Source organism: Balearica regulorum, chromosome 3, assembly GCF_011004875.1.
Source record: "Balearica regulorum gibbericeps isolate bBalReg1 chromosome 3, bBalReg1.pri, whole genome shotgun sequence".
NCBI classification, from domain to species: Eukaryota; Metazoa; Chordata; class Aves; order Gruiformes; family Gruidae; genus Balearica; species Balearica regulorum.
In genome coordinates, this window is record NC_046186.1 from 23145980 (window position 1) to 23169550 (window position 23571).

At 40.4% G+C, this 23571-nt stretch overlaps 1 protein-coding gene across 23 annotated transcripts in view; it reads left to right on the forward strand.

Annotated features, from left to right (window-relative positions):
• The window catches only part of DLGAP2 (DLG associated protein 2), a 466376-nt gene that overhangs the window by 425896 nt on the left and 16909 nt on the right, over positions 1-23571 (forward strand). For all 23 annotated transcript variants that reach the window (XR_012834403.1, XM_075747313.1, XM_075747324.1 and 20 more), the window contains 3 exons: positions 7542-7891; positions 21137-21222; positions 22444-22859. Coding sequence is in view for 22 of the 23 variants with exons in the window: in XM_075747313.1 (XP_075603428.1) it covers positions 7542-7891; positions 21137-21222; positions 22444-22859 (852 nt within the window). In the remaining variant the exon portion in view is untranslated. The remainder of the gene's footprint in view (positions 1-7541; positions 7892-21136; positions 21223-22443; positions 22860-23571) is intronic.

Consider the following 23571-nt stretch of genomic DNA (forward strand, 5'->3'; position numbering starts at 1 on the left):
AAACTGTGCTGATAAAACTCATCTAGGCGTAAGCAGTCTTTCCAAGAAAATATATCACAAAAATATCACTACGAATATATCAGCTGTTTCTTACTGCTTGATCTGGAAAGCAAGAAACAGGGTTCTTTTCATGGATATCCAAGCTTAAAAAGACTCCCTCTCTAATGAGAAATTGCCTGGTCCCTATACTGGCTAGGATTCACTGTGGAGGGCTGAATGAGAAAAGGGAAGAAGCAGGAAGATAGTTTAATAACCAAAGTAGCTCTGATTATGTCTGAGGGAAATCTATCTGAGACTCAATTAAAAGAAATGATTTATTTAAAAACAAAATTCTCTCTTAAAGTTCAAGCACAGTATGACATTGGTAATTTTTAATGACTATTTTTGCAAGGTTCAAATATCCTTACAGTAAAAAAAAAAATGCTCTCATCACCTTACAAATGGAAAAACTCTTGAATATGGAAAGCCCTTAGAAATGGCAGGGTCTTTCACTAGCAGAGCAGGAAGCAAAAGTGTGGACCTATTCAGGGAACAGCAAAGAAAAGGGCTAGAAGAGTCCGGACTGTATGAGAACATGATGTGTCTTCCTCTCCTGCCCTACACCGACATACAGCCGATGTTTCTATTTAAGTGCAAAGTGGGTGAGTTTGAGAAGTATTTTGAAGGACCTTGTATCAGAAATAATGTGGCCAGCAGGACTAGGGAAGTGATCATCCCCCTGTACTCAGCTCTGGTGAGGCCGCACCTCAAGTACTGTGTTCAGTTTTGGGCCCCTCACTACAAGAAAGACATTGAGGTGCTGGAGCGTGGGAAGGGCAATGAAGCTGGTGAAGGGTCTAGAGCACAAGTCTTGTGAGGGGCAACTGAGGGAACTGGGGTTGTTCAGCCTGGAGAAAAGGAGGCTGAGGGGAGACCTTATCGCTCTCTACAACTACATGAAAGGAGGTTGTAGCCAGGTGGGTGTTGGTCTCTTCTCCCAAGCAACAAGTGATAGGACAAGAGGAAACAGCCTCAAGTTGTGCCAGGGGACGTTTAGATTGGAAATTAGGAAATATTTCTTCACTGAAAGGGTTGTCAAACACTGGAACAGGCTGCCCGGGGAAGTGGTTGAGTCACCATCCCTGGAGGTATTTAAAAGACCTAGTGTTTGGGGACATAGTTTAGTGGTGGACTTGGCAGTGTTAGATTGATGGTTGGACTCAATGATCTTAAAGTTTTTTTCCAACCTAAATGATTCTATGATTGTCAGTCATAGGACAGCCTGCTCCTGTGCCTTTAACATTTCCTTCTTGGAGAATGTTCAACCTTCCTGGACTCCTTTGCCCTTCAGCACTGCCTCCCAAGGGACTCTGTCAACCAGTGTTGGGACCAAGATGTGTCCCAACACCCTCTCTTGTAAGTAGGGACTTATATTCTTATTTTTGACATCCATGGCTTGGCAGAAAAATCATTGAAGAGTTCATTCTTTTTGTGGGAAATAAATTCTTTTAGTGGCTGAGATTTTTTTCTTAAAAGTACCCTTTGATTTCTTAATGGTCTTTTAATGTTCATCATTCTTTGTTTTGAGAAGTAGCTGTTATGCATCCATACATGCATTTTTATTATAACAGTAGCTCAGTAGTCCTGATGACCATGATGGATCATGGTGAAGAGATTTCCGGGCATTTCAAGGACAGCCATGTTAGCTGGGACTGTAAAACCCTTTGCCTAGAACAGTATTCAAAAGACTATACCAATAACTGAGTACTCTTTTAACACAGGATTAGATTTAATTGTGGCCTTTCATTATGACAAGGTCTCTTTTTTTCTTCTTCTGAAATGGTGCCAGGGTTAGCATTCACCTTCCCTGTGCAAAGCAGAAGATCTAGCACCAGCCTGGGAGTCTGCACCGTGTTTCTCTCGGTGCTGTGGCTCCTCAGAGAAGCCCTGTCTGCCTGCAGCAACATGCCCCTGGGAGCTCTGCCTCCAGGGCAGCTCCACGCTCCCTGAAGAGTAATTATCCTCCTTCTGAATAAACCTCCTTACAAAACAGAAAATCCAGTTTACTCCTGCCATGTGTCATAAGGGACAACTATTTCCTTTAATTGATGGTGCTTTCATGTAAATTCATCATCCAGTTAACTTTGTGATCTCAGCCTAAATAATGTTATTTTGACTAAGTGCTAGTGGTTGTATTGATTTGTAAAAACCCCTCAGGTGACTCTATCTTGCAAATGGACCAACAGCAGTGATTTATTAAAAGGCTGCCTTTTGAAAGGTGTTCTGAATGTCACCTACGGCCAACGATATTTCATCAAATATATCACGTCTCTCCTTCTGCCTTTTGTCTGTGAATCTCTATGGATAACCTGAAGGTATATCTAAATTGAATTAGTTTAGTCATTTTATTTCTAGTACAAACTGTGTTGGCATTGAAATATGGGCAGAATAACTGACTTATTTCTATGGCTGTAGGAACGGTAACCCTACGCAAGTTTAGTCAAATGCAGTATAGATTAAGAGGGATATTCTGCTTCCAGGTGTATCAATTAAAGAAAAAAAAATCATATTGCTCAGGAAGTATCAAGAAACTTTCCTTGGATTTCTATTGTATATGTCCAAAATGTCAAATTGCCAGTTCTTCAGTGCTAGGATTGACTTCTTAGTTACGCTGCAATCTTGCCGTAATGCCTGATACTCTGGTCCTGACCAGCGCTTCCTGGCTGGGATCACAAAGCACGTAAGAGAAATTAATGTGGTTTACAGAACAGGTGACTTGTAGCCATCTCTGTGCCAAATTCAGCACTGATAGGCAATCTTGTATATGTGAGGGTCATCTGGCAGGTAAGGGATCAGATGGAAATATGTGCTAGGAGAAGATAACTGGAGCTGGCACGAATGGGCACTGCAGTCTTTACATAAAGGCAATGATCCTTACAAAAACAAATTGATGTGTTACACTTTTTCCTGCCTGAGTGACAAATTAATGCACGTTATGCTGCATTGCTACCTGCTCCTTTCTCCTAAACAATTTATACCTGGTTTTCATCATCATTTAGTCTAACCTACTATGATGCAGCACAGAACCATTTTGTTTTCTCTCCGTTTCTATAACAATGTCCTTCCTTAAAGGAAAATCCAGTGGAGCCAATTGAACATGTTTGTGTTGAAGTGGGGCAAGTGCCTGAACACTTAATACTTTGATTCAAATGGAAGTCTGAAATGCCCATATAGTTTAGAATTAGAACAGGCTTTTACCACTTTTATCATTTTTGGTTGATGATCATAAGCTAACAGATGGAGAAAGACTGTATTTTAATGAGCTCAGAAAAATATTTTCCCTACTTTATTAAAAAAGACAAAAAATAAATTCGGCTTTCTATATTAAGATAGCCTTTGAATACAACTGGAAGGAAGATTTTAGTTTCTTTTTCATAATTCCTTCTGTATGTAGCTTAAACATTGAAAAGATGTATTTACCTCTTGTGCCATCTACTTTCTTTTTATTTGCATTTCAGAGCAGCTATAGATTTTACAAATTGATTAACAGCATGGCAGAAGGCTGTTTCTTTTACTTTGTTTGAGCCTCATTGCTCAGCAGCAGGATTGGTGAGAGAAATCTCAGGAGCGCCCAGCATACGCACACCAAAACTACTCAGAAAACTAAAGAAATCAGAAATCTTTGGTTATCTTCTGTGAGCCACCGAAACAACAGAAGATTATCAAGGATTGATGTTTTATATGTCGAAACATGAAGCATGTCTCTGCTTCTGCTGAAGCCCACTATTTAAATCAGTCTAAAGTCGCACTGCGACAGCTCTGCCTTCCTGGTGCTCTGCTTCTGCACGCCCCTGCCCTCGCGCTCTTTCATCCCCTGCTGTTGTGCTGGCTCTGACACCCAGCTTGTCCTGCTGTGACTCAAGATGAGGATCCTCCACCCCAGGCTTCTTTTTCCCAGTTCAGCTTTCAGCACCAGTGCCCTGCATGGGGTTACTGGCCCACCCTCCTTGGCCAGTGCTCGGTATGCTGGGGCTGCGTTGCCCAGCACCAGCTCTCCCTGGGGGATGGCAAAACCCACCACAGCTCTGGAGTTTGTAGAATGATGGACCAAAAAATGGGGAAGACATGAAGCAGCACTGAGGAGGTTTTATGTGCTTGCTTTGAACTAATAACCCCTAAGGTCAATAAAATTTGCAAAGCAGCGAATGATGCAAAGCTGACAGGAGCTCCTGTCCATCAGCGTAAGAAGGGGATGATAAATGTAAAGGAAGTTAATTTTCCATTAGGAAAAGGAAATGTGGGAACCCATATATAATAGGTACGTACGACTGCTAGGGCCAAGAATTGGACATGATAGAAAAAGCCATTACTGCTGATAACAGGAACATTCACAGATGTAATAATTAATGGGAAAAAATTTTGAAAGTGACATAAAATTTCATGCTTCAGACCTTAAGTCAATACTTATTTATTAGAGACCTAAGACCAAGCACAAAGAGTAAACTATGGATTATAGGGTTACTTTTCTCCTTTAACAAGCCCCTAATCTATTATGTAGTCATCTCTTAAGTCAGCAACACATGCCAAGTTTATCTAAGACAAGTCTTGGTCACATTATTCATCTAAGTTATCCCATTTACTTCACTAGAACCGCTTGAGTGATTAAAGCAAATAGAATTTGGTGGCAAGATTTGCCTCACAAGTTCATGCCTCCATCCTCTTACCTGATTTTGTTATGGTCTCCAATTAGTCCCAGTTTTCTGTGGCTCTGAAACTGTCGTTCCAGATATGAACTCATTAACTGTGTGGAGATGGATTTTTTTTATTCCCTGCTCAATATTTGATCTCTGTGACTGTAGCTTAGAAATTAATCGGATTTCTTCCTACCATATTTCACTGTAGATATGTAGCCAGTTTCTCACGAACTTTCAGTCTCTCCTGGTTTCTTCTCCTTGTTGAACGTCTGTGGGGTTTTTAATCCCTGTTTAGTGCTCATGATCAAATAATTGCCAGAATAGTGCAGTAACTGTAATACTTGGTGGCTTTAAGACATGTCATTCCACCAAAACAATCAGAAATTTCCAGAATAAAATATTCGATTGGGGGCGGGGGGAGAAAAAAAGAAAAAAAAAAAAAAGCAAGTGACTGTTTTGGGTTTGCTACAAGAATTTTTCTTTTTTAGAAATGTAAATGAAGATTAAGTTAGCTATGAAGGGTTGCAACAGAAGTTTAACATTTATATTCATTAGACAGAGAAGTGATCTGCTGCCCAAGAAGTAGGGATATACTTGCTTGTGATGTTTCATTATCACATTTACCATATGTTTCATTATTCACTGCTATTCTTTTGCATACAGACGGTAAAAAACAGTAAATGAGTTATAACAGTGATAACCTGTCTTATAGGTAAAAATAGCTTCCTGTTCTGGATTTCACTCACCCTATTTCACCCCATTGTCTCTATTTCTAATGTTTCCCAGCACTTTGATCACTTGCATCTACATTTGCAGGGGAAAGGTGGGGGAGCAGTTTTATGGCAACTCTCTTAGTGGAAACATTCCTTAGAGCCACTGCTTGAGCTCATAAGACACTGTCTTCATTTCCAAGCTTTACAGCCTCTCCCTTCTTTCATGAACTTTCTGTATTCCCTAAAGCGTCTGAAAAATATTGGGTTTTTCTTTCTTCTTAACTGCTGGTTACAAAACTGACAGGAGATAAGATTGGTGATAGGACAACAAAACAGCACTTCAAAAAAAGCACGCAGTCTCAGAATCTGAAGAGCATGTTTTCACGTGTTTCACTCTGTTAGAGCAATTTAGCTCAGAGCAAGACTCTCTTTAAATCTCTATCAGAATTGAGTGGCATCAGTAGTAAATCAAACGTGTTTCAAATGAAGGTTTTCACTTCCTAGCTGTGCCTCCCTCCCTTTTATTTATGATCACCCTTTTATTTACGATTATCAAGAATGAAAATTTACAAGTGGTTTTCTCTAGGCTCACTTTTCCCATAGGCTAGCCTGGCGATACAGGCTCAGCAGTCCCAGGTATTAGCTAACTCCTCAACTGGTCTCTTCTCTGCAGAGAGCTGCAGCATAGCCTCATATCGAAAAGCACGACTGCAGGGGCGCTCCTTCCGACTTCATTGCTCATCAGCCCGTACTTGTATGATGGGAAGAGGAACTCTTGTACAATCCTTTTTGTACTCAAGTAACCCCAGTTCCAAAGTTACCTGAGTCACTGTTGCAATGTCCAATGCATTTAACAACACCAGAAACAGGCAAACCTTCTGCTTAAGTCATTCATTATTCTGGTCTCTGCATGTATACATTATGCTATTTCAGCATTATGGATACAGGGAAACATAATAATTTTCTTTATCTTCCTGCAATTATACAAGAAATGACTTGGACTTGATTTTCCCGTACAGGAATATGGAAAGCTATATCACGATGCATTTTTGTATCGGTTGCTAATTTCATGAATTATGATTATATGTGCCTTGGGGAAAAACCACTTCTATAACAGAAATGCTCTTATTAGTATAAAAAAAATATAGTGGGCTTAGAAATTAGAAAATTCAGCTGGGCGATATTAATGACTAAATATATACGTCTATGAAATCTCTCAGATTTTGTAAGGAAGCGGTATTAGCACAATTCTGCATCGGTAGAGCCTTCCTGGATGTTTTGCTGCAAGGCAGAATCTGTGTTACACCAGCCTCAGACCTGCTCTGCTCATCAGGCTAAAAGTCTTAGTTCTGCTCATGTGTATCCCGTTTTCCCAGTGTTTCAGAACCATTTTTATATTTCCATATTCTCTGCATTTAAGTATATCCCCCTTCAATGTATATTCTAAGGATTTAAGGCTTCCCGCAGGATAATAGATAAAAAGTCACTGCTTTTGGTATTGCTTATAGTTTTTGTTTGTTGTCCAAGTAGCTTTGCATATATTGTAACATCTTTTGCATGCTTGGAATGTCCTTTTATTAATCGTATTGTGGATATTTTTAAAACATATGCTTTTTGTATAAGTAGACAATCTTGCCTAATTCCAGGAAGTATTTTTAAAGGTTGAAGTGTGGCATACCATAAAGTATAAGTTTCTGAATAAGATTTTGTTCCAGTATACTTTCTTAATACACTGTATCAATACAGAACCCCCAGTTCAGATGGTAACAAGAAGAAAACAAAAATCTTCCTTCATTTCTCTCATCAGCTTTACTCCATGCAGAAACAACCCCAGAAGCCCCAGTGTGTACCTACCCAGCACAAGTCTTAACATACGCACACAAATCCTCACCGGTTCGCTCTCATCTTCACCGTAATCTGAGACTCCCATTTCCACCCCTTGCTTCCTTGTTGCTGTGGTTACCCATCTGACGCTGAGAGACACTTTCAACTAATAGCAAGGTTCACAAAGAGCCTATGTTGCACTGTCTTCATTTTTAAGTAGCATAAACTTAATGTTCAGGTGATTCCTGTTGTGAAGTTTCCGTCAGATTAATCTTGATTTTTCTCTCTTTTTTTTTCCTTTTTTTTTTTTTTTTTTTAATTCTTTCCATAGCTGTAACTTACACAAGTTACAAAAAAACACCGCCACCGGTACCCCCTCGTACCACTTCCAAGCCACTGATCTCAGTCACGGCACAGAGCAGCACAGAATCCACCCAGGACGCATATCACGACAGCCGGACTCAGAGGATTTCCCCGTGGCCGCAGGATGGGAGAGGGATGTACAACTCCACCGACAGTTTGGACAGTAACAAGGCCATGAATCTCGCCTTGGAAACTGCGGCTGCGCAGCGCCACGCGTCCGAGAGCCAGAGCACCTCGATACGAACCAGTGACAAGGCCATTTTAGTGACAAAAGCAGAGGAGTTTCTTAAGAGTCGACGTTCCTCTATAGGGATCCAGGTAGCCTATCATTAACATCTGTTCTGTGATGAATTGCTTGCCTTCTTTCTGTAAATAGCATAGAATGAGTCATTCAGCTTCACTGGCTCTAATAATCTAACAAACAACCCCTGGCTGCTTAGCGTTAATTGTAATTCACATCATGGCAACGTGGCTGTGCAGAAAAGTCTTCGGCTAATATGCTGTACCTGGAAGAAAATGAATGAATAAATCTCTAGGGAGGTTACCTGTCATTAACACTTGATATGAAAATTATACTGCAGAGCTACAGGTGAACAGTGTGTTCATCTCCTTCTCTCCATGAATTCACAGTCCTTTTTATAGTATTACGCCAGCTTTAAAATGCTTGACTTTATTTTTCCATTATCTTTCTCTTTTGACCTTGAAAAATGTGTAATGCTGCTGGATCTGCAAGTTATTCTGCCTAAAAAAGAGCGCACCCCACACACACTTTAAGTTGTGCTGGGGAGAAGGCACCAAGGAAGAGAAAGAAATGTGCTGGTGTAGATACAGCGTAATTGTAGATGGCGAGTGGCGAAATAACATTAATAAGCACAATCTTTGAGCATTCCTCCATTTGTCCACCAAAAAATGGAATAATTATTTCACCTGACAAAATGTCTGTCAGGCTGTGGAAACCTCAGTTATGTTGTTTCAGGTGAATGAAATAAGATGATTCCAAATGCAAATTCGGAACCCTATTCCTCCTACTAAATTGAAAGCACTATAGATAGCAATGGTCATTTGTTTAAATCTCTAGGAAATACCAAGTAATAATAAAAATCAGAAAGTTAACCTTGCAAAGAATGCAAAGTCCTTTGAGATACAGGAGTAGAGGAAAATTTAGGCTTCTGTTCTGCTGTTACTTAGCCACATATATGATTTTAAGTATGTGAATATTCCCTTTTACATCACTGGGTTCACTTCTGCACTTTTAAAAATCTCCACTTTTGCCAGATCAGCTACAGAAGAAATGCCATATATTTTGGCATAGTTGCAGGTATTGTGGAGACAGCAACATAGATCTTGAGAAGGTAATAGTCCATGTAACAAAGCCCAGTGAGTGACTGTTCATCTACTAGGAAGTATATTATTTTCTTTAAAAAGTAGTAATTCCATTTCCATTAATTTTAAAATACAGTCAGAGAAAAGTATTTGGGTTAAGCATGTCAGAGCTACTGATTGAACTTCACTGTTTAATATCTTGGTGGGGTATAATTTTGCTGTTCCACAACGTATTAGACTAATGGGAAGGCATAGGCTTTGCCAGCAAGCTGCTTGTCCATTTCCCAATGTGAAAGTATTTGTTTCTGCTACTTTAGATGCAGAGGAGTAAAATGCAATTTAACAGCAACGGTAAAATATTCAAATGACTGCTTTTCAAATGGTTTACAACGGAATTAGTGTATCCTAAATTGTTCAGAGAAGGGGCTTAGCAGATAACAGTCATTTTGGGTACCTTTTAGGCCCTAACCTGAAACTTATTCTTCAGAAAGGAATAGTATCTAGTGTTGTTCTTATCTCTTCTTTACAGCAGCTGTGCACGGTGGTATTTAACAGTGTTGATGTCTTCCTTCAGTCAGTCCTGGTATTTCAGCAATTAATTCTGAAACTTCGATTACATCACTTGATCCTGTGTCTTACTGCAGGTGATGACCAGTAATTTTCACTGGGCTCTGACCCTTCTTGGTATGTGGTGTGTTTAGTAATACGTGCTTATAATCTGCAAAAAAATCTGTGCAATGATTTCCATGGATGCAGTGGATCTTCTGTAGCAGCTTATCACCTGACGCTTGGCCCATAAAACTGGTCCTTGGGTGCACACGGTGAAAAAGGAAAATATTGTTTGCAACAGCAGGTCTTAGAAGGATGAGCTGTTTGTTATCTTTTGAGAAGTACAAACTGCTTGGTTGTACCATTTGGCATTAGATAAGGTTAAAATTGCAAAATTACCCTCAACACAGTATCCTGAGAGCACAGTTTAGCTGTGTGGGTTTTTTTCTGCAGTAAGTTTCAAACTTCACATTAGTTTGAAAAATACCTTTCTGCAGCATTTCTAAGCAGAAAATGCATTTCGTTGTATTTCTGTTGCCAGGTTTGTAAGGAATAAAAACAGAGGGTAGGATATTCTTATTGCAAACTACATAAATAGTAATTTACCCCCCTAAAATACAGTTGAAGTATTAAATTTCTTTTAGACTTCTGCATCAAAGCACCTTAGAAAAGGATGTATTTATTTGCATATTTCCTTGATTGACTAAATGACTTGTTTTCTCATTAGCATGCCATGCCAGGGTAATGCATTAAATTTGCATTTATTTACATTAATTAATTTGCTATCAGGATGGTTAATTTGTGCATTTTTTAATGCTTCATTCCTTTAACACGTTGGTGTGAGAATGCTTGCCAACAGAGCTTCATACAGGAGCAGAGAGGCACAAAGATAAAGAATGACCAGCGATGCCTTTGCATGTGGAACTGCTATGGACCCAGTCTAAGGCTCTCATGTCTTTGGTATATATGATTTGTGTAGTGTACATGTAACGAATAGAAGTCCTTTTTAAAAGTCCTGGCATACTAGGATTGGTGCCGTAGGATTGGTATTCACATGTACGGGGAGCCCAAGCTCCTAGGAGAGCACTGGACTTACTATGAAGATCAGCAGCATCCAGTCTGCAAGGACAGAGAACACCACAGATATGGTAACTCATCTACAGTATGTTATCCCTATCCCAGATGGGAATTTTGGACAAAAAAAGCATCAGAAACAAAGATTTTCCAGAAAATAGCTCTTGGTTTTGTTTGTTTGTTTTTCACTGCCACATTTAAATCAAGAGGAATATTATCAGACGTGTCAGTAGGAACTGGAAAAAAAAAGTTGATTCCTAAATTCAAATGAATTTCAGACTACTGATTCTCAGATTAAAATTTTAGTCAGCATTCTTAAAAATATATATCTAGAACAAAGAATAAAACTAGTAATACTAGTAGCTATAGTCTTCATATGTGTCTTCTATCATGACAGCAGAAGACTAATCAAAGTATTTGAATTAAAATGGAGGGTAGAGATTGTCCAGAGTAAAATAACCACTAAATCAAGAACAAGGTTATTGCTAATATATTTTCAGGGATTTTCCTTGCTCTTTTGCACACCCTTGTATATATGCTAATGACTAACATTCAAAAACTGCTCTAGTTATAAACTACTTCATATTGAAAGCATTTGGATTGTAAAATACATGAGAAACATGTCAAGAAATTACTCCTTATTTATTTCAAGTATTTCAGAACATGCAGTCCTTTGTTTCTTCTCTATTTAAAAGACATCAAGGCTTCTCAAAATGAACAGAAACCCCAGAAGTAGATGAGACGGAAACAAATGTTGTAAGTGTGGAGGCTGATTCATGATGATATTTTTGGAGATGAGCACTAATTATAGCGTAGAGAATGGACTCTGTCATCTTCATTTATCGTCAGGAAATCATGCTTCAAAATATCTAAGGTGTTTTTTTTTTAATCTCCAGAATCTTCATTACAGAAACCATTCTTACAAATCACAAGCTGTATTCAGGAAGATTAGTGCGGTAACTCACCTGCCTAATTTTTTGTATCAGAAGAGGATCTTCTGCGTAATATTTACATATATACTTAATGAAATTATTAACATCATATGGTAAAAACTTTGTTCAAGAAACTCTGCAGTCGCAAACTGGAATTTCCCTTTAAGGCAAAGCATTTTATCCCCACATGGCATACTTACTTGCATGAGCATCTACATTTTCTTTGCACTGTTTAGGTTATACCGTCCTTGTCAGTGCTCTACTTCAGCGTACACATAGCAATGAAAAGAAATATTTGCATTGATTACACATAAATGATCCAAAGTTTTAGAGGTAAGCGTTCATTCTGCCTCTAAATTCACTATCAGACTGTGCTTTTCTGAGAGAAGTGCATGAAGTCCTTGACCTGCAGAAGTCAGTGAAAGTTTTGATAACACCTCCATGGTACAAAGGCTATAACCTGGCCTTTAGAGTTAACATTGACATATAGATACAGACACAGATACAGGTACACGTACAGGTACAGGTACAGATACAGGTATAGATATAGATATAGATATAAATATAGATGTAGATATAGAAGTCAGAATTCACAGGCTTAGCTGGTTAGCAGAGTTCTCATCCACTGCTTGCATTTTGGCCTCCTCACTTGTCAAAAAGCTTAGCAGTTGGAATTGTAGTTAAAACAAAGCTACACTTATTTTAAAGCCATCTAATTTTTTACTCATTTCACAAATTACTCTTGATCGTTTTCTTTACTGCCATCTAACATAATGAAACATTCAAAGTGGGGAAGACCCAGATTGCTGCCTTGCAGAATACTTGTTGGTTCAGAACAATTCACCACTTTTAGCATTAAATGCACCGGAAAAGTTATGAGTAACCACTGCCGTGTGCATTATTTTGGTGTTACTATCTCATATTAGCTTAACACAAATCCCGTTTCTAAACTCTGGCATGCATTTATACCTAAAGGGCTTCTTAAAAGACCAGCAGAATTTCTCAGCCCATTGTAGGATATTCTTGTGGTAATTAGCACCTACTCTGCCATGCAACATATTTGAGCAGTCCAGATGTTCTGCTGGGAAGTAGTGGAGTAGTAAAATGGAGCCATGCGGTGAGGCACAAAAAAATCACTCAAGCATGAAAGTGTAAGTTTATTTTGGTGGGTTTCTAAAAATTATTTTGAAAGAGCATATGTTTTTTGGGTGATAAAAGTATTCCATCAGTTAAGGAAAACAGTAGCAGTTAGTACTGTAGTTTTATTTGAAGTATTTTTCCTACTTTGAAGTCACTGCATACAAATGAGATCTCCCTGTACCTAAGAATGGTTATCTGCATGCACAATCACATATACTTGATCTGGTGTCAAATGTAGTCTTTTCTTCTCTTTTTCACTCTTGTTATCACCAAGAATCATAGAATCATAGACTCATAGAATGGTTTGGGTTGGAAGGGATCTTAAAGATCATCTAGTTCCAACCCCCCTGCCATGGGCAGGGACACCCTCCACTAGACCAGGTTGCCCAAAGCCCCATCCAACCTGGCCTTGAACACTTCCAGGGATGGGGCATCCACAGCTTCTCTGGGCAACCTGTTCCAGTGCCTCACCACCCTCACAGTAAAGAATTTCTTTCTAACATCTACTCTAAATCGACCCTCCTTCAGCTTAAACCCCTTACCCCTTGTCCTGTCACTACACTCCCTGATAAACAGTCCCTCACCATCTTTCCTGTAGGCCCCCTTCAGGTACTGGTAAGCCACAATTAGATCTCCCCAGAGCCTTCTCTTCTCCAGGCTGAACAATCCCAACTCTCTCAGCCTGTCCTCATAGGAGAGGTGCTCCAGCCCTCTGATCAGCTTTGTGGCCCTCCTCTGGACTCTCTCCAACAGCTCCATGTCTTTCTTGTACTGGGGCCCCCAGAGCTGGACGCAGTACTCCAGGTGGGGTCTCACCAGAGTGGAGTAGAGGGGCAGGATCACCTCCCTCGACCTGCTGGTCATGCCTCTTTTGATGCAGCCCAGGACATGGTTGGCTTTCTGGGCTGCAAGCGTGTATTGCCGGCTCATGTTGAGCTTCCCATCAATCAATACCCCCAAGTCCTTCTCCTCGAGGCTGCTTTCAATCCATTCCTCGCCCAGCCCATAGTTGTACTTGGGATTGTGCCGACCCACGTGCAGGACCTTGCACTTGGCCCTGTTGAACTTCATGCGGTTTGCACGGGCCCACCTCTCCAGCCTGTCAAGGTCCCTCTGGATGGCAACATATGAAGAAGCCTATGCAAGAGAGGAAAGGTGAATTATTTCCCTTCCTGTGCATCATCAGAGAGATTGTTTATTAAATTCTAATAATAGAACAAATTGGCTACAGCAGTGAAAACCCATTGAGGGCAGTGAAGTTGCATGGGGAGAGATAATGTGGCCTGAAGGACTCTTATTACTGATGCTTATGAGAGAGAAGCAAAAGACACCAGGTTAAAATCTGTTTTCTTACGCATTGAATATATTAACTTCAAGCGTCCCTTAGAGACCATATGTAGAGAAGCTTAGGCTGGAATTTTTAGGACACCACAATACTATGTTGCAGTTCTCATGTTTAAGAGCAGAATAATACTTTAATATAGAAATAAAGGTTGCTTTTAAGTAGTTAAAATAAAAAAGCTTAGTAAATACTTTGAAGGAATAATTTAGTCAGTTCATGCATCCTTTTCTAGAATGAGTGCCTATGAACAAACCAAGATTGATTATAACAAGCAAGTTATTTGCAATAGTGATTTGCATTTATTCACATAATTTTGTGCTAGTATGATTTACTTGTGGATCATTTATTACCAAGTCAGTGCCAGTATCTGGTACTTAGTTTTCAAATTTTGAGCTGAATTGGTCAGCAGTGACTGATCACAGAGGATCCATAGCATTGTCTGCTCCTCGTATTAGTAGCAAAAATCATGGAGGTGAGTGTTATGCCTTTGTGAAAGGTAAGACAAATAAGATAGAAATAATCTCAAAATGCTCCATTACACTTACTATTAATATTATAGCCTTATGGGCATACTCTAAACCCATAAAACAATGTTTTTCATGGCATAAAGTGCCAAATTTTTAAAGTTTTAGTTCTTTGTTTGCAAGGAGAGAGAAAGACAACTTGCTATGTTAGATCTACTCCTTTCTTCTGCTTTTGGTCAGTGGCTGGCTATTTTTGTGTTTCCTCTTCTGTATAAGACTCTCTCATAACCAGATAGACATATAATTTGTCACATTATTTTGCTTTACTGAGATTGTGGGCCAATTTGCCAATACTAAGGCTTTTAGAACCCATGCAAGTATTAAAACAATAATGAATCATGGAGAATAACAACAGATTTATTAAGACTTATTTGAGTTCAGGAGCCACACAATCAAACCAAACATATTACTTTGTCTCCTCTGCTCATTTGAATCTAGCCTGGCCAATCTGATTAAATCTAAAGAGTTCCCTGCTGTTTTCTAGCAGGAGTCTTTACAATATCTGTCATACAGATATGCAATTTATTTGCTCATTTTTTTTCTTTGTGAGTGCAAATTATTTTCTTATTTCCCACTTTTACTTGTGTTGGCATTTGCTTCCATTTTCCAGATATTTTTTTTTTGTTGGTCGTTACAATATTTGCAATCCTGGATTGCACACACACACACCATAAACCTCCCCCCCCAAAATTGGCATTCTCCTGCTGTTACAGTGCACAGTGAGGAAATGAAAGCATTAAAATATGAAGGCAGTCATCAGGTCAGTGTCAGCCTTGGCAAGCTGGAGGGAAGGATGATTTGGCAAGCATTTATATTTGGAGGTAACTAATGTCATTTTTATTTTGATACCTGGGCCACCGTTTTCCTGATAATTTTGTTTTGAATAAAATTTTAGAGCAGATGATTACTTCATTTATGCCTGTAAATTCTAGGAATCAATTATATATTCGGAAATTATTCAGGATATACTTCTAGGTGAAATACCAATAAGAAAGCACTTGAGAACAGATAGATGAATAAGACTTTTTCTGAATGTGTTGCATCAATGTAAAGATACTAGCCCATCCAAAATATAAAAGGGAAATATGCCTCCACACATCAGAAGCAGAGTTCAAAAGAAGACATTCTATCTGTTACTAAACCAAACAATGTAGTTGGCAAAACCAGATATGCTTTTAATACGCAATACAGAAGAAAAGTGTGTGTTGCCAGTCTGCCTGCTTTGTTCCAACAACATCAACTGGCCAAATTGATGTTCTTCATAGGGACCTTTTTGTGTTTAGACCATCATGTTTCCAGCAGCACTATATCTGAGCTGCAGAGATGTCCTTGTGGAAGGCAAAAGTCTCTTCTCTGTCCACTGACCATTGCTCACCTCCAGTGTTACTAGCTGTATGTTAGCCCTGCAAGTATGATACCATTGACCTTCCTTAGCCTATTTCCATGTCCCACAATCTGTCCTCCACCTCATCCCCCAGGACTCATTCAGTAGGTCCCAAGGATCATAGGATGTAGAAATGGCCATCCTAAGAATATCACTCTATGAAGGAAGTGCAGTGCTTTAGAAGAACCTAAAGGCAAAGACTGACATGTGGGGACATGTCAACTTGGCTTCTTTTGTCTGGCTTTGGTTCAGGTCTGGTCTGGCACACAATGTCCTGTCCCTCCATGCTCAGCCATGTGAGTGAGCAGGAGGCCCTGATGAATCCTCACAGCTTCTTCAGCCTGGTCACCCACAAACCTCTTTTCCTTTGTCAAACCTTCAGGCCTGTAATGCTGTGGAGCCTGTGCCTCCATCACTGACACCATCATCTGCAGTTGCAGTTCATCCAAACAAGTTCAAGGGTCTTGATGAAAAATTCCACAAGTGGAAGTAAGAATGTTGGTCCTTTCCTTTGGACCCAGTCCAATAGAATTATAGACTAGACTAGACTAGACTAGAATCATAACATGGTTTGGGTTGGAAGGGACCTCAAAGATCATCTAGTCCAACCCCCCTGCCACGGGCAGGGACACCCTCCACTAGACCAGGTTGCCCAAAGCCCCATACAGCCTGGCCTTGAACACTTCCAGGGAGGGGACCTCCACAACTTCATGGAGAATCCTCTATGAATCAACAATCCTCATAGAGAAGAATTTCTTCCTAATATCTAATCTAAATCTAGCCTCTTTCAGTTTAAAACTGTTACCCCTCCTCCTATCACTGCACTCCCTAATAGAGTCCCTCCCCATATTTCCTGTAGGCTCCCTTCAGGTACTGAAAGGCTGCTATAAGGTCTCCCCAGAGCCTTCTCTTCTCTAGGCTGAACAACCCCAACTCTCTCAGCCTGTCCTCACAGGAGAGGTGCTCCAGCCCTCTGATCACCTTCGTGGCCCTCCTCTGGACCTGCTCAAGCAGGTCCATGTCTTTGTTATGCTGGGGGTCCCAGAGCTGGACACTGGTGGGGTCTCATGAGAACAGAGTAGAGGGGGAGAATCGCCTCCCTTAACCTGCTGGTCACACTTCTTTTGATGCCACCCAGGATACAGTTGGCTCTCTAGGCTGCGAGCGCATATTGCTGGCTCATACCAGTTTTTCATCCACCAACACCCCCAAGTCCTTCTCCTCAAGGCTGCTTTCAATCCATTCTCCACCCAGCCTGTAGTTGTGCTTGGGATTGCGCTGACCCATGTGCAGGACCACCACTTGGCCTTGTTGAACTTCATGCAGCTCACATGGGCCCACCTCTCCAGCCTGTCAAGGTCCCTCTGGATGGCATCCCTTCCCTCCAGTGTGTTGACTGCACCACACAGCTTGGTGTCATTGGCAAACTGGCTGAAGGTACACTCAGTCCCACTATCAATGTCCTCGCCAAAGATTTTAAATAATACTGGTCCCAATACAGACACCTGAGGGACACCACTCGTCACTGGTCTCCACCTGGGCATCGAGCCACAACTCTTTGAGTGTGACCATCCAGTCAGTTCCTACCCACTGAGTCCACTCATCAAATGCATATCTCTCCATTTTAGACACAAGGATGTCGTGCGGGACAGTATCAAATGCTTTCCACAAGTCCAGGTAGATGACATCAGTTGCCCTTCCCTTGTCCACCAGCACTATAACCCCATTGTAGAAGGCCACCAAATTCGTCAGGCACAATTTGCCCTTACTGAAGCCATATTGGCTGTCCAACACAATCCTAGCTGTCATCCAGAGCAACCCAGGTGTACTGACTTCATCATGCCACCAATATCAGCATCTTACCTGGTGTGAAGAAGCCTGAAGAATCCTGACAGAGTCAATGACTCTTTCCATGTTTTGGGATTGCCATTCGCAATCAGCTATACTGTGATTCTCATTTACACTGTCATTAGACCTTGTCAGAAGCACTGCCATGTGAGGCTGTGCACAAAGACCCAGTCTCTTCTCCAACCTTTGACTAACTGGTCATGCACTTTGGCATTTTCTCCTGTTTCTCTGAGGAGAGAGGTGCAACCTCAAAATTACTCTGACTACCTATTGTCCATAATGTCCAGCCTGACAGTTTTGTCAAAGTATAATCTTCAAACTTCTGAGGCAGGAGGTATAAAAGGAAAACCCTGTTCCCTGTGTCACTGCCCTGAGAGGTATTACCCTCATCACTGGCACACTATGAAGTTAGAGCCTGCTCACATAGTTACCTTCCACTGTGTTCACTTTGAACACATACTCTGTGGAAGATTCGTCCTATGCCTTCTGTCACACCCAGCACTTTGTTTCCATGACTTAGGAAACAAAGTGCTGAGACATTCATGCATCCTCTTGGAAAATGCATGAAACTGAATGTTGCCATAACCTGACATCAACACTACCAGATATCTGACTATCTTTGCTAAGTCTGTAAGGCCCCAATGAAATCCACTAATATTCCCTGGTAATTGCCTATCTCCTGCCTCTTCACTACCAAGACAATAGACTGGAAATGCTCAGGAGATCAGATTTCCTATATCACTCTCACCTGCTTTAATAACCACTGCATCTTCTGAACATAGGAAGAAATCTTGATTTTGAGATCATGGTCTTAAGCATCCTTCCAGTGTCACTTTCCAAACTGCCAAGTGCTTTCTGTTCTTTAATATCAGAAATCACAGTCTCCTTTGTCACTGTCCTCCACCAATAAGTGCTTTATAGTGACTCTATCTGAGATCAAGGAAACTTCTCTGGCTTTTTCACAGGTGTTACATGATGCATCAGATATGGCCTGGAAGGCCATAGTCTCTGCAACTTTAACAAGATCTTCCAGTCTGCTTATCTCCAGAAGGAGACAAAATCCCTGGTTGAAGATGTGCCCTTTGATGGCATTATTTGTTGTAGTTTAAACTCAGCAAGTTCTTAAATTATGTATTTTAACTCAAACTGACTCTGGTTGCTTTGGGGATGAAGCCCAATAGCATAGCTCTTAGCAACAATTTAGACTTCCTGACCACTCCAGATGTCACTGTAGATTTCAACATCAAAAGACTTCTTCCAGAAAATGTTTCCTTACTTTGGACATCATCTTCCTGTTAGCACTCATACAGACACACCCAAGAGCCACAGTCTAAGCATTTTGTGTTACCTGCTCTTATTCGCTAACTACCATCTCCTCTCCCTTTGAGAATAAGTTGGCTTCACTCTTCAAAACACGTCTATGCATATTTGACTGAGCTCTCATCACTGTAGTCAGGGCTGCAAGTGTAACTTGCCTCTCTGCTCCCCCCTAACAGGCCAGACGAGTATCTCATTCTTGGCCCAGTTAATTCATTTGTGCTCTAATGAAAAACACACCTGTCTCAGCTGCTGCTATATGCAGCTTTTCTCACATCCCTGAAAGGGCTGGGTGAGTATCTAGTCCCTCGCTTAGACTTGAACTTATTATTCAAGACTCTTTTGGAACCTTCTATGCTATAAATAAGAGTGTCTTTCCTGATAGATGTCTCTTGCACTAAGAAACTGGACCTTATGGCTGTTCTACTTATAGCAATGTTCTTTCAGGAGAGGGTGACCCTCCAAGTACAGCTTAAGTTTCTCACCCACGTTGCAGCTAAGACCCACCTTAACTAGGAAACCAACTTGCCTGTTTTTATGTTGGTTGTTGTGGGTTTTTTTTTCCCCAAGCTGCCTGCCTCTGTGGTTGAGGCTTTTTTCCACTGCTAATGTCAAGAGGGATCTTTCTTTTTATACTGACAACACCAAATCCTGGAGACGGTTACCAAGTCTGGTATCTTAGTTCTCGCAATGTGCTGCCCGTCCAGGTGACTTCCAGGCATCTGCTGAGGTGGAAACAGACAGCAGTGCGCACATTCCCCTAGACCTCATGCAGAATAAACGGAAATGCTGGGAAATGTGTCTTTCCATTGACAGTTGCCACACTGATATCCGGAGCTTTTGGCAAACCTGTGCCTGACACTATGCTGTACAGTTCAAGCATGCCGTTAACATTTACTAGTGGGTTCCTGCACTAGCTGTTTCATGAACATCTCCAAGACCCACACCCAGGTAAATATGAACATGTACTGATTATTGGCTGGAATTCCCTTCCATGCAAATGTACATGGAGCTACAGCTTGAAGATGTAAAGAGAAGTTACCAGCAACTGACTTCAAGAAGTACAGTTCACATGTACATTCACTTCCCACCCTCCTTCCCCCTTCTCTCGGCATCCTTTCAGAAACCTGGTAGGATTGGGACTGTGCAGCTGAGACAGCTGCAAAAGCCATTGAGCTCCTTCCAGAGGTGCCTGTGACTGCTGCAAGGGGAAAAGTCATCTTGTCTTCTTTATGGGATATACTCTGAATTCACACACGGAGCGTGCATATTGAAAAACTGGTTGCTGGTATTATTTTTTTTATTTAACAGTGAAAATATCATTCAAAAGGAAAGGTCAGTTCTACTCTTTTTCGTTTTTTCCTGACTCTCCCTTGATTCAATATAATTTGCATACTGCAGCCCTCGTTATGTCTGTGTCAAAGACTTGGGGGCGGTGTGGTGGTGGGCAGTGTTACATAAAATCCCACAGAAACTTGCAAAAGCAATGTGGTCTCAGTTATGAAGAAAACTCTACTGTGAATACATTTCAGTAAGTGTATTTCAGATGGGAATACTATAAAAAGTGCATAAATTACTTGCTTGATATAGCATTTTCAGGACCATGTTATTAAAAAAGGTGAGATATGGCATTCCACCGTATCCCTCACGTCATTTAAATGGTTCTATATTTGTCAACGCAGTTGTCGATAAAATTTCATGGCAGCATTTCTTTTTATCACTTGCAAGTTTATTGGGCTACTTGAGATTTTATTTTATTTTGTAAATCAAGGACTATAATGAGACTGGTTTATAATAATATAAAAAGGGGCTATCCTGTGGATTCCTCATTCTAAGAACAGCTCTTCCAGACCAACCTTACTCCCTGCTTCCACTGAACTGAGTAATTGCATCTGCTTAGGTTTGAAATAGGGAATTACATAGCAGAACAGAAGGACTTGCGCAAAGCTTTATAAACACAGAACCAAAACAATGATACCAGGCTGAATATCTATTTCATTTATTTTACTGTGCTAGGTGTTTCTTAGCAGTAAGAGAGGAAATATATAATTAATTTTGAATGAGTGCAGGTAGAAATAGTGCTGAGCTGTCAGTGCTCACTCTGCAGATGTATCTTTTGTGTTGAATTAGGTGGAAACAGCAACGGATTCGGATACTGAAAGCAGAGGCCTGCGGGAATACCACTCTGTTGGAGTACAAGTGGAAGATGAAAAACGGTAATTCAAGCATGTACAAAAATCTGTAGTCTTTCATAACACAACACACATTTGTAAACAGAGTTAATAACAAACATCTGGAAGTGCTGCCCCTAAATAATTTGCAGAGCCAAATTTCTTGTATGCATGCTGGTCATTTGGTAAAATTTGTAGAGATTACTTACCAGTTGCTTAATATTTAGTTAACTTTCCAGTTTTTAATTGGCGGAAAGGAAGTGAAAGTTTTAAATTAAAGTATTGGATTAATATAATTTCATTATTGGCAGAACAAATACAAAGAGCTATATATTGGAATACTCTTCCTCATGGTGATCCAGGCTTTCCCAGCCCACGCAGGGGGATATAATGGTTAGGATGTAACCCATGGTACCTTTGTCCTAAACTAGAATCAGCTTTCACACTTGTTCAGCCCTTCTCTAGCTTTGTAAAACTGCTGGCCAATGCACTAACCCACAGGTTATCCCTGGCAGGCACTGCCTGTTAAGTACTGGACTGGGACCATTATCTCATTTCCCGGCAGCTGTCAGGCAGTATCTGGCTGCTAATTGCCTTTTACCATCATTGACTAGAAGTAATTTGAAACAATAGGCTCAGATGTGAAAAGATTTTGCAAAGAATGTTTGCTTCTCTATCTAACTTTTTAACATAAAAGTTTTATAAAATGTCATTATTTGGTGTCATGTCACAATAGAAAATCAACATTTAATGGCCATCCTATGAGGCAAGTGAAAAACACCAGTCTTAAGCCTGCTGCTGCTATTTTTCTTTTACTAAAGGATTCTCAACAGTCCTAACTTAGAAGATTTTCAGATTTTATCTAATTACAATTCTTAATATTTGAAATATTTTATACATGTACTTTACAGACTTCTATCAGGAGATGTAACCCTGCAGTTCTGCCAGTTGTTTCCAGTTCATTTAGTAATGATACATGGTATTTTGTAGTATGAGAATAAATCAATATTTGCTTCCAGAGATAATTTAAATTATTTTCTTTTGTATTTTTGCTCAGATCAATGATGCCACTATGTATTTTGGTTTTCCTCTCTGTTGTTAACTCTCTGTCTTATTTTAGTGAGATATGCACAAAGAAAAAATATTTAGCATAAAGTCCAAGGAGAAAACCAGAATCCATTCACTGAAACATTGTTCTGTGCCTCTATATAATTATGTATGTATTTATATGTATTAATCTCTGTTCTTTCTTCCCTCTTCACCAAGACACGGACGATTCAAGCGCTCAAACAGCGTAACAGCAGCTGTCCAGGCTGACCTGGAACTGGAGGGCTTTCCAGGACACATCACCATGGAGGACAAGGGACTTCAGTTTGGCTCGTCGTTCCAGCAGCACTCAGAGCCCAGCACGCCCACCCAATACAGCGCAGTGAGAACTGTACGGACACAGGGACTGTTCAGTTACAGAGAAGATTATAGGACCCCAGTTGACACCTCAAACCTTCCACCACCAGAACCCTGGCTAGAGCCAGCCATTGAGACAGTAGAGACTGGTCGAATGTCTCCTTGTCGACGGGACGGATCTTGGTTTATGAAGTTGTTACACACTGAAACTAAGAGAATGGAAGGATGGTGTAAAGAAATGGAAAGAGAAGCAGAAGAAAATGATCTTTCTGAAGAAAGTAAGAACTTTTCAGTAACTTTTCTTATAGATGTCTGCTAAAATAAGGTATCTGTTAGGATAAACTTGTGGTCTGTAGTTTTTCCTTACTCATTTTGTAGTACCAAAGACACTTTACAGAACCTTTAGATATAAGACTCCTGCAACTGACTGTGCAAGCTGGCATTTCCCAGAGTAAGGTTTTGCAGAAGTAGTTGAGGAGCCAACTGTAGAGCCAAGCGCAGGATCAACATCTGGTGTTAGATGTGACTCAAATGGTGCAATAGCTCCATCCACGGTTCTAACTCTGACACATTCTTCCCACCCACTCCTATGGCTCCAGTGCTTGACCCTCTGCCAGAGCACACAAGATGGTCCTAGGTGAACATTTTTTTGCTGTTTTCCTGAAACCTGCGAATTTGCCTCTTATTAATGAACAGCCATTTTTAAAATGTTTTCATTCCTTTACAGGCGCTTCTGCCTATCATAAAGGGTAGAACAGACAGGAGTAGGTAAGAACAATAGTTAACGCACTTCTGCAGTTACACAGGCATATGCACTGTTAGATAGTTCAGCTGCATTTTCTTATTACAATTTTGTCAAAAATCACTATTATTCTCTCACGTCGTGTGGAAACCTTGAAAAGAGTGATGGAATAAAGTGAAAAATAATGTAGACTATTTTGGAACAAGATCCAAGCCAGCACTAATGATAGTAATATATCAAAGTGGTCC